General features: G+C 50.5%; 2 protein-coding genes across 3 annotated transcripts; one reads left to right on the forward strand and one right to left on the reverse strand.

The window, feature by feature from the left end:
* Positions 1-911: 911 nt before the first annotated feature.
* On the reverse strand, positions 912-4,742 carry Cdipt (CDP-diacylglycerol--inositol 3-phosphatidyltransferase). The gene is made up of 6 exons (XM_055627317.1): positions 4,313-4,742; positions 4,082-4,216; positions 2,718-2,871; positions 2,118-2,199; positions 1,719-1,800; positions 912-1,602 (listed from the first exon to the last, which is right to left on the reverse strand). Exons 1-6 carry the CDS (start codon positions 4,353-4,355, stop codon positions 1,457-1,459), a joined length of 642 nt encoding a protein of 213 aa, XP_055483292.1. The 5' UTR covers positions 4,356-4,742; the 3' UTR covers positions 912-1,456.
* Positions 4,743-5,101: 359 nt separating this feature from the next.
* Positions 5,102-9,633, forward strand: LOC129691280 (putative protein T-ENOL). Of its 2 annotated transcripts, XM_055627318.1 has the most exons (7): positions 5,102-5,251; positions 5,699-5,782; positions 6,008-6,158; positions 6,383-6,416; positions 6,570-6,627; positions 7,590-7,721; positions 8,226-9,633. In XM_055627318.1, the coding sequence occupies exons 2-6, from the start codon at positions 5,702-5,704 to the stop codon at positions 7,683-7,685; spliced, it is 420 nt and encodes a 139-aa protein (XP_055483293.1). In that variant the 5' UTR covers positions 5,102-5,251; positions 5,699-5,701; the 3' UTR covers positions 7,686-7,721; positions 8,226-9,633. The 2 variants fall into 2 exon arrangements, with proteins under 2 accessions (XP_055483293.1, XP_055483294.1); XM_055627319.1 differs by lacking the exon at positions 7,590-7,721.
* The last annotated feature ends 959 nt before the right edge of the window (positions 9,634-10,592 follow it).

Genomic DNA, 10,592 nt, shown 5'->3' on the forward strand with positions numbered 1-10,592 from the left:
GGCAGAGGCAGAGGCAGAGGCAGAGGCAGAGGCAGAGGCAGAGGCAGGCAGATCTCCGTAGGCCGGCCTGATCTACAGAGCTAGTTCCAGAATAGCCAAGGCTCTACAGAAAAACCAGGGGGAAAAAAAAAGAAAAGAAAAGAAAAAAAGAGCACTAGCTGCTCTTCAGGGCATCTAACACTTTTACATGGACATGCAGGCAAAACATTAATATACATAAATGAAAGATAAACAAAAACCCAAAACCAAACCAGACCCCTAAGTTGATGTGGTGGAGGCCAAGGCAGGGGGACCAAGAGTTCCAGGAAGCAAGACTCTGTGTGTGTGTGTGTGTGTGTGTGTGTGTGTGTGTGAGAGAGAGAGAGAGAGCGAGAGAGACTGACTATGGGTAGCCCATGCTCTGGGGAAACCATCCATCTTTCCATGAATATTTATTAAGTAGCTACCACATACCAAGCTAGTTTTCACTCTAGGCAGAGACAAAGACATAGGTCTGTTCTCATGAAGTTTACATCCTCGTGAGCATAGAAAATATCAAGGCTATAATGAAAGTGGCCACCAGGGACATAAATCGGGTGAACAGTCAGTGCCTGCGACCCTTAAGAGCCACAGGGCCTCTCTAAGGTCAATGGGTTGACAGGGAGGAGGCAGCCACCTTTGGAAACAGTATCTCAGGTGGACCTTCATTACCCAGTTATTCATCTAAGAATGTTTCGGGCATGGCTTGGTGGCACACACCTTTAATCCCAGCACTTGGGGGGCGGGGAGAAGCAGAAGCAGGTGGATCTCCGTGAGATCAAGGCCAGCCTGGTCTACAGAGTGAGTTCCAGGACAGCTAGGGGCTACACAGAGAAACCCTGTCTTGAGAAACCAAAAAAAAAAAAATGTCTTAAAGTAAACAAGTCCGAAAATAGTGAAGGTCCCTCCTTTATTATGGAGGCTTCCAGAGCCAGAGGAAAGGACAGAGGAGTTTGCCTCAGGGAAGGATCTAGCTGGCCCCTGGCCTCTTCTCTCCATGGCCTGGTATCCCAGGGTTCCTTGGCCCAATAATATCAGTCTGACTCCTCTGCCTCCCAGGGAACCTGGGACCCATACATCTCCCTCCCTCATGTCTCCCCAAAATCTCATCGGGCCAGACCCCAGGGCTGAGCCAGCAGGATGTGTGGTAACATCCAACTCTCAGACAGGCCTCCTGGAGCACCAGCTGGATGGGCGGGGCCTCCCGAGCACCCTTCCTGCTTTGCAGTGCCAGGTCCTTGGGGTCACAGGTTGGGTCCAGTCCTCAGGATTAAAGAGCTAGTAACAACACCAAACAGAGGGTGACCCCCCCCAACCCCAGCAGGTTAGAGAACACATGAGAAAGACATGACACTGGGACCCTTAGGAGGAGGAGAGGAGCCACGTGGCACGGCAGATACCAAGGGCAGGCAGGTAGGCAGCTGGGGACGGGAGAGGGTCATTTCTTCTTGGCACGGTCTGCCGCATCCAGGGCAGCCATGTTTCTTGCAGCCGTGATGAGGTGGATGACACTAATGATGGACTTGAGCAGGGCGATGGGAGCTGTGATCCAGAGGCCCATTCGGAAAAGCCCCACAGAGCCAACTATGGGAGGCAGAGAGAATGAAAGCCCAGGATGAAGGGGAGCGGGACTGAGGCCGCTCTCTCCCCCCAGGCAAGGCAGGGTGGAACCCCACCCCCACCCCGCCCCCTTTCCCTACCTAGTGGTCCCTCGGAGAAATTGAACAGGTACAGGAGGCAGTAGAAGAGTTCATTTCCAGCACACAGGGTGAACAGAGCAGGCTGCGTACAACAGAAGACTGCCTAAGACGAAGGGCCATGCCCCTACCGTAACCTACAGGGACTTCTGCCGCCGACAGGACAGGCCTCTCGGCCCGCTGCACACTGCGCTCTATCGCATTCTTCCTTAGCCTCCGGCCCCCACCGCCAGCTTCACTCTCACTGCTGCTGGGAGGAGGCGCACAGACCTTTCACCAAGTCTCCTTCGGCATGCCTCAGCCCAAGGACCACTCCTGCTGTGACCGACGGCTGTGTGTGTGTGTTCACCCTAAGACTTCCTCTTTTCGGGTCAAGTAGGGGAAGGGGCAGGGCGCGCTCACCCTAGAGGTGTAGTAGATCCGAAGCACAGGGTTCCCAGACAGGTCAATCATCTTGTGGCTCTCACTGCCTCGCACCACAGAACTTGGGGAAGAAAATCACGGGATGTCGTGAGCTCTTTCCGCCACTACGTTCACCCAACCCCCCCCACCGACTGGCACTGCCTCTTGCTCAAAACCATACAGTTGCCTAGGCGGGGCAGAGTCAGCATTAAATACCCACCACAAAGCACCCATGCTTCTTCCACCCCACTTGGAACCCTAAAATGTCCAGCCAGTCCCATGCTTAGAAATTGCTTAAGACACCTGTAAAAATGACAAGCCTATTCAGAGACACAGGGCCCAGCTAAGGAGTTAAGGACAGGGGCATCCTGGCATAGGCCTATAATTTCAGCACCCAGGAGGCTGAGGTAGGAAGACTGCCAAGGATTTGAGGCCTACCTGGGCACACAGTAAATCCTAAGCAAGCCTCGAGCTGTCGTCTCAAGGAGGAAAGAAAGAGGAAGACACCTTCTAGGGAGCCTGCAGCCATCCATCCCAGCCCCCCCCCCCCCCACACACTATCATGTCTTCCACTCGTCAACACCCAACGTCAAAGCAGACCTGTGCAGATGCAGCCAGTGACTGGCCACGTCCAAGCTCATGCTGAGCTGGAAGAGAAGGGTAGCTCGTGGGTACAGCAGGGCCAGGTTGACCAAGAGACACATAGTGGAGCAACGGTCCGTCAGCATGTCGAGCATGGCCCCAAACCGGGTTCCTGAAAAATAATGACTAATAAGTTGAAAGGGGCTGTTTGGTACAGTGGATCCATGACAGGCGCCTACACCTCTCCTATCACTCCAGGCCAGTATGAAAGGAGTTTGAAAGCATCTACCATCTACTGCTCCAAGAAGAAAGCAGGCTGCTGTCAAGAGTGAGGCCAGGAGGACAAGGAGAGGTGTTGGAGGAGTGGGGAAACTCTATCTTCAACTCCCCTACCCCAGGACCAGGCTACAAAGAAAATCAAGCAGACCCAAAGTCTCAGGGGCAGGTCTGCAGAGGTCACTGAAGAACTGGTCAGAGCTTCAGACACTACCTGCTTTCCTCCCCGCAAAGGCCAACCTCTCTGTCGGAATGCCTATTGTCTGTGCCTAGCACATAGTAAACAGCTATTAAGTGGAAATGTCTTATTTACTTACATTTTTTTCAAGCTTATCTATTTTTTTATTTTATGGTATGTCTGTCTACATATATGTATGAGCACCACACGTATGCCACTTCACTTCTACAAGACCAGTAAGTTGTGTTTGTTTTGTTTTGTTTTGTTTTTTTGAGGCAGGGCTTCTCTTTGTGTAGCTCTGGCTGTCCTGGAGCTCAATTTGTAGAACAGGCGTGCCTCCGAGCCCCAAGTGCTGGGATTAAAAGCCTGTGCCACCACACCCGGCTAAACATTCTTAACTTAAATCTCTGAGCCATCTCTCCTGCCCCAGTCGTGTTTTTTATTTTTGCAGGATTTTGCTGTGTAGCTCACCTGTACTCATTAGGCAGCCTAAGAGGACTTCGGGCTTGGAGCAATCTTTTTATCTGCCTCTCCAGTGTTGGAATTACAGGCATGAGCCACCACGCCCGACCTGAATGGACTAAAAGCCACATGGCTTACAACCACCTATAGCTACAGTTCCAAGGGATCCAATGCCCTCTTCGGGCGTCTGTGGTCACCAGGCATACATGTGGCGCACATACATGCATACCCAGAGAGACCTCTTCCATTCCCACAGCTATGTCCAGTCTAGGTCCCCTCACAAGCAGTGACCAAGCCTCAAGAGCAAGCTTATATCCCAAGCTGCTTTGTTTTGTTTTCTTAAAGATGGGAATTGAAGAACCCTCTACCTCTGAGGTTCTGAGAAAGCGGGTAAATGGCATATGGCATCCCTCAGGGGGACGTTGGGCCCCCAAGTGGTAGCAGTGGTCTGGTAGAGTTCTGTCACCTTGATTAAGGGCTCGCGCTGCGTGTCCATCAAAAGCATCTAGAAGTCCGCTGAGTAGATAGAAGGAGGAGGCCGTGAAGGGGCAGCAGGGCATGAAGTAGAAGGAAATGATGGCGAAGACAATCCGGGCATAACCTTGGGATGGGACGGGAGAGGCACAGGGGGTGTGATCGGGAGCCAGCTCGGGGTTCCTCGCCCTCCGCTGGTCTTGGGGCCGCAGGCAGCACTCACCGATAAGGTTAGGCACGAACAGGAAAATATTTTCCTCGGGCATCTTGGCGGCTCCCCTGGTCGGCCCGGCCCAGCTCTGGAGGTGCAAGAGCTTGTCCCAGTCTCACCTTTCAGCCCGGGGCATCGGCCGCTCCACCTGAGCCCTGGGCCCAGTTCCCCCGCGCGACCCCGCAGGGCACCGGGGCGCGGGACACCCCTGGGCGCAGCTCACGCACACCTGGCCTTCCGATGGGTAGGAGCTGCCGTCTCCAGCAGCGAGCCCCGCTGCTCCGGTTACGCCCGGCTTCCCCGAGCCTACTCTTCTGTTGGGGACGTTAACAACATCGGAGAGGGAAGAGAGCGGCTTTTAAATATAAATAAATGAATTAAATAAATATTGGCTGATGCCCCTTTAAGGACGGCCTGCTTCCTTTTCCTGCCAGGGCCCCTTGGCTTTGGCTCGTACCAATGCACCGGGGGGGGGAGTAGGGAGCCGAGGGCCATCCGCAAAGAAAGGAACTGGAATGGGAGAAGCAAGAGCCCCGGAAGAGAATCTGCATTTTGCATTTCACAGGAGTCGTAACCCCCTGGAGGCAGAGATAAGGCGCCGAGAGTCCGCCGTCCCGAGTGTGTACCTCCCCGAGGGACGGGGCGACTTAGTACAGCCCACATCGCTTCCCCGCCCGCTACGTCTGCGGCCGCGGTCGCTCTCCCGGATCCAGGCTGGGGAGAGGTGGCTAGAGAGGCTCGGGGCGCGCCTGCTGCTTGCTTCTGGCGCCGCCCTGCTGGTGGGAGGATTAGAGACCCTACGTCATCTCCCAAACGCCCTGCTGAAATGCTGGGGCCACCACCTCCGAGAAGGCACCGGGAGAGCAACCTTGGCACGCCAGGGAAATGTCTTTAGTTCTAGAACCTCTAGTCTCCTAGCAACGGAACCATAGAACTTCTGCAAGCATTTAGGTCTTTATAGCAACCCATAACAGCGCTTCCCTGGCTCCCCCTCTTTCCATCCTTCTTCCCCATCTCCAACTCCCTGTCCCCCCCCGAGACCCATCACCATAGCTCGCCCTTAAGCCCCTCCGCCTCCCCTCCTGCCGAGTAGCCCAAGATTTCAACCCATCAGTCAGGTCGGGGGCTGCGTGTTGGCTTCCTAGCCTTAGGAAGTGCCTTGGAAGAAAAAAGGGAGAAGGGCTCTGGAGGGAACGGGGGAGGGTGTTGTTCTGAGAACCCCCCCGAAAAAAAAAAAAAAAAAAACTGTAGACAAAACAACAAACTTTTTCAAGGACAGAAGTAGGGCGTTTGAGCTGTAGGCGTGGACTAAAACTCTGGGCCCAGGGAGTGGAGTGAGATGGGGTCTGTGGGGGAAGAAGGCTGGTTTCTCAGTCTAACACAAACTTTCTTTCCAAGGTGATGGCATCCACATCTGCCAGGAGTGGGGAGAAAAAGGACAGCTGGCTATCTCAAGCTGCGGCCTCCTTAGGCGGAGGGCAGGTACACAACAGTGGGAATGTGAAGAAAGGGAAGGGAAGAGCCATGCTCGTCTGCGTCAGAGCCATGAGCCCCGAGGCCCCATAGACTGCTTTCTGGGTCTAGGGCCTCCTAGTCAAATCACGCATCTCAGACTTCGAATCCCAGATTCCCCTGCCACAGAGCCTGCTGCCTGCAAGACGCCAGACTGATGGGAATCTGCAGGCTGAGTTCTAACTTCCTTTCCAGAAAACCTCATTATCCCGATCTGAAGAATTCCTGACCCAGATCAGCTCTGAACTTGCAGATGAAGCACTGTTTATCGCTCACTCCCACATGAATCCTGTGCCCGTCAAGGAAAAGCAGACAAAAGACCAAGGGACTCAGATATCCAGACATGGTGAACTTTCCCTCTTTATCTAGAGACCGGTCCCCAACTCCCTTCTAGCCCACAGCTCACCTCCCCAGGCATCTGCCCATTTTTTTCCCTCCTCGGTGTCAGTCCTCAGCACTGTGGGCCTTACCCTTTAACTCACTCATTGTTGCTAGCCAGGAGCCTCCTTGTACCCATCTGCTGTAGCCACACTAGAAAGTCGCTTCTCTAACTGGGGCCTCTAATTTCAGTGTTCTTCACCAAGACCCGAGGCACAGACACCCGGTGAGTGAGGCTTGGTCCTGGGGAAAGGATGAGAAAGCTATAGGGTTGACAACATCCTAGCAGGGTAGGGGGACCAGAACCACGTATTCTGTTCGTTTTCCCCCTGAGCCACAGTTTGACTCTCGGCCTTCTGTTGTCTTCTGCCATCTTCAGCTCTGACAGAAATCGCACCCGGACCAAGGCACACCTTCTGCCGTCTCCTCGTGAAAAGGTTTGTACGAGGTCGTTCGCTTTCAATATTTCCAGTTTCCAGGGTGTGCTACGCCTTGCGTTAGGCATTTGGGACACAGAATGCATGCTATAGACTCAGCCCTTGAAGAATTGAGGGGTTTGTTTCTGTTTGTTTTGTTTGTTTGTGATTGGCTCTCAGTATGTAGCACGGTTGCCCTAGAACTTGCTATGTAGACCAGGCTAGCCTTGACATCACAAAGATCTACCTGCCTCGGCCTTCCCCGTGCTAGGATTAAAAGCATGCACCACCATGCCCAGCAGAATTCAGTTTAAGAATGAGGCCTAGACAAGTTAATGGCTGATGGCCACATAATATGGAACAGTGCCTACTTAAGAAGAGAAAACAATAAGACTATTTTTAACCCATCCTCAGCTGGGCTGGGAAGGAAAGGCATCATGGAACTTCCTGAGGAAGGAAACACCTGAAGAAAGACTTTTCTAGGAAAACAGCGCTAAGTATTTTAAGCAGTACGGACTGTACGATCCAAGGTTCAGAGAGGTCTCTTAGTAAAGTGAGGTTGTGAGTAGCTTGTATGCTCTAGGGCCTGCCAGGCATGGTAGCGAATCCCTTTAATCTCAGCACTCTGGAGGCGCATGGGGTGATGCCTGCAAGTTCAAGGTCAACTTGGTCGACATAGTGAGTTCCAGGACAGCTAAGGCTACACAGAGAAACCTTGTCTTAAAATAAACAATCAAACAGGAATTTAGAAATCATACATATGTAATAATATACAATATGTGATGGAAATTATATATCTGGGGAGACAAGGGTTTAAAAACTTAAAATCAGACAAAAAAAAAAAAAAAAAAAAAAAAAAGAAGCTGGTGAGGTTATGGCTCAGCAGTTAAGAGCGTTTGTTGATTTTCCAGAGGACCCGGGTTTGATTGCCAGCACCCACATGGTGGCTAACTCTAACTGACACCCTCTTCTGGTCTCCACAGGCACCAGGCATACAAGTGATACACAAACCTACATTCAGGCAAAACACCATCACACAGTCCATCACTCAGGAGGCAGAAGCAAGTGAATCCGTATGAGCTCCAGCCCAGCCTGGGCTACAGAGGGAGATCCAGGTCAGCCATAGCTACTTAGACTCTGTGTCAAAAAATAAAATAAAATAAAATAAATAAAATAAAATAAAATAAAATAAAAGTAAAGTAAAGTAAAGTAAAGTAAAATAAAATAAAAAATAAATAAATTTTTAAAATAAAAAGCAGCAAACATAGGAAGGCATGGTAGGCAGATGGTTCAACGGACGCCTGGATATATTAACTGAACATGTGCTAAGCGCTCGCTGTATGCCAGCACTGTCCTGAAGTGCAGCCCTGATCGAAATAAAGCCCCTGCTCTCAAAAAGTTTATGTGGGAGAGGAGAGGTGAAAGGGTGGGAAGATGGATGAATGGATGAGCGGGCGGATGGAGTTGAAGGAAGATTCGGGGAGGAGCAGGTTACAGAATAAATGGAGCATGGTGGCTATGTTCAAGGGCGGTATATGGCTTGGACGGCTGGGTGAAGGATGGAAGGATAAGACAGGATCCTTAAACGGAAAGAGCCAGCAGCTCTCATTTTCTTCCAGGGAGCACTCCCCACCAGCCTGACAACTGGAGGATGAGCCCAGTCTTCCCTGGCTGCTGCTCTCTCGGCCTCTCGCCCTCCCCTCCCACTTTGCCCCTCAGTGAAAGCCTCAAAGCTCCTCTTTTGCAACTGACTAAAGACCTCATCTTGAGAGGAACTCCTGGTCATAAGCAATGCCACTTTTGAAATCATCGAGATCTTCTGGAGCTGTCATAGGTAGAAACCACCACGGGCAAACACACCACTGAGGAGAAAAGTTTTTTAATAAAAAGCCAGGGATCCGCCCTTCCCCAAAGGTTGGCAGTATTCTAGAGTGGCTTTCGGAGGGGGCACACCTTTCTTCCAGAGGGGGGATGGTGCATGCCAGCATATTCCTGGAATTTGGTTGTCTGCCACCTGCTGGACCCAAACCCATTCTCCAGTAGCTCCTGGCTTCTAATGGGTCACTCTTGCCACTAAGGAGAGCCTTTGCTGTCACCTCAGATTCTGAGGGCCCTGGGCCTTTGCTTGTCCCTCTGAGCTTGTGAGCTCTCATGTTTAAGAGAATGCTGATTTGTAACCAGACAGAAGGTGACATGGACAGCTCTGACGAGTTTCTGTTTCAGGCCCAGTTTGGCTACTTATTTGTTCCTCTGAGGACGTCTATTCACCTCTTTTAATTGAAAACTGTAATCAGTCCTTAATCCTAGCACTCCGGAGGCAGAAGCAGGCGGATCTGTGGGCGATCAAGGCCAGCCTGGTCTATGGAGTGAGTTCCAGGACAGCCAGGGCTACGTGGAGAAACCCTGTTTCAAAAACCCAACCAACCAACCAAACAACCAAACAAACAAACAACCGTGAGTAGTAAATTACCCACAAGTTCTTTACGAGGATTAAACAAACAAACAAACAAAAAAAAAAACAATGTAAAATAGATTGATCCCTCTTAATCCCCAATAATCCCAGCACTCAGTAGGCAGAGGCAAGAAGATTGCTTCCAGTTCAAGGTATCAAGCCAGTGTGAACTTCACAGCAATGTCTGGTCTCAAAAACAGAAGGGGGCAGGGGCAGGGGGCAGTGGTGCACGCCTGTAATCCCAGCACTCAGGGAGGCAGAGGCAGGTGGATCTCTGTGAGTTAAAGGCCAGCCTGGTCTACAGAGTGAGTTTCAGGACAGGCAGAGCTAGATAGTGAAACCCTTTTTCAAGAAAAGGAAAGGAAAGGAAAGGAAAGGAAAGGAAAGGAAAGGAAAGGAAAGGAAAGGAAAGGAAAGGAAAGGAAAGGAGAAAGGAAAGGAGAAAGGAAAGGAGAAAGGAAAGGAGAAAGGAAAGGAGAAAGGAAAGGAAAAAGGAAAGGAAGGGAAAAAGGAAAGGAAGGGAAAAAGGAAAGGAAAGGAAAAAGGAAAGGAAAGGAAAAAGGAAAGGAAAGGAAAAAGGAAAGGAAAGGAAAGGAAAGGAAAGGAAAAAGGAAAGGAAAGGAAAGGAAAGGAAAGGAAAGGAAAGGAAAGGAAAGGAAAGGAAAAAGGAAAGGAAAGGAAAGGAAAAAGGAAAGAAAAGGAAAGGAAAGGAAAGGAAAGGAAAGGAAAGGAAAGGAAAGGAAAGGAAAAAGGAAAGGAAAGGAAGGGAAGGGAAGGGGGAAAAAAAGGGAAAAGGAAAAAGGAAAGGAAAAGGGAAAGGGAAAAAGGAAAAAGGAAAGGAAAGGAAGGAAGGAGAAAGAGAGAGAGAGAAAGAAAGAAAGAAAGAAAGAAAGAAAGAAAGAAAGAAAGAAAGAAAGAAAGAAAGAAACCAGACCATGGGTGGTAGTGGTGACACCTGCCTTTGATCCCATCACTCTGTAGGCAGAGGCAGGTGGATTTCTGTGACTTTGAGGCCACCCTGGTCTACACAGTGACTCTAGAACAGCCTGTCTCAAAAATCCAAAAAAAAAAAAAAAAAAAAAAAAGGCAGACAGCCCAGCCTGAGCTATAGCAAGACCATTTAAATAAAATGAGACAGAAGCAATAAATAAGCCACAAAAGATCAGTAGGAGAAAGAACAACACAGAATGCATAAATATGCAAACATTTTCAAAAAGTGAAAAGAATGGAAGGCTCATTGCTCCCTGTGTCTGTGAAAGGCTGTGGGCAGTGTGGCTCTTCTAGCTACAGGAACCTAGCAAGAACTAGTGAAGAGCTCAGTTGTCCCAGTTGCTCCTCTATAGGGCCTGAACCTTAAGCCAAGCTTGTTTCGAGACAGGGTCACTCTATGCTGTCCTTGCTGGTCTGGAACTGAGCTCAAATTCTGTCAGCCTCTGCCTCCCAAGAGCTGGGATTAATGTAGGCTCCATTGTACCCAGTACAAGCAAGGCTTTGGACTCCAGGCCGGCACCTGGGATACCGCCCAAATCTGGAT

The sequence above is a fragment of the Psammomys obesus genome, unplaced genomic scaffold (assembly GCF_907164565.1).
Source record: "Psammomys obesus unplaced genomic scaffold, mPsaObe1.curated_primary_1811, whole genome shotgun sequence".
Lineage (NCBI taxonomy): Eukaryota > Metazoa > Chordata > Mammalia > Rodentia > Muridae > Psammomys > Psammomys obesus.

Coding starts and splice junctions, on each gene's coding strand:
- LOC129691280 (XM_055627318.1), top strand. CDS start 5,702: ATGGCATCCACATCTGCCAGGAGTGGGGAGAAAAAGGACAGCTGGCTA. Junction 5,783..6,007: donor CCTCCTTAGGCGGAGGGCAG/GTACACAACAGT, acceptor CTTCCTTTCCAG/AAAACCTCATTATCCCGATC. Junction 6,159..6,382: donor GACTCAGATATCCAGACATG/GTGAACTTTCCC, acceptor CTCTAATTTCAG/TGTTCTTCACCAAGACCCGA.
- Cdipt (XM_055627317.1), bottom strand. CDS start 4,355: ATGCCCGAGGAAAATATTTTCCTGTTCGTGCCTAACCTTATCG. Junction 2,200..2,717: donor CACTGGCTGCATCTGCACAG/GTCTGCTTTGAC, acceptor TTCTTCCCCAAG/TTCTGTGGTGCGAGGCAGTG. Junction 1,801..2,117: donor GGATCTACTACACCTCTAGG/GTGAGCGCGCCC, acceptor TGTTGTACGCAG/CCTGCTCTGTTCACCCTGTG.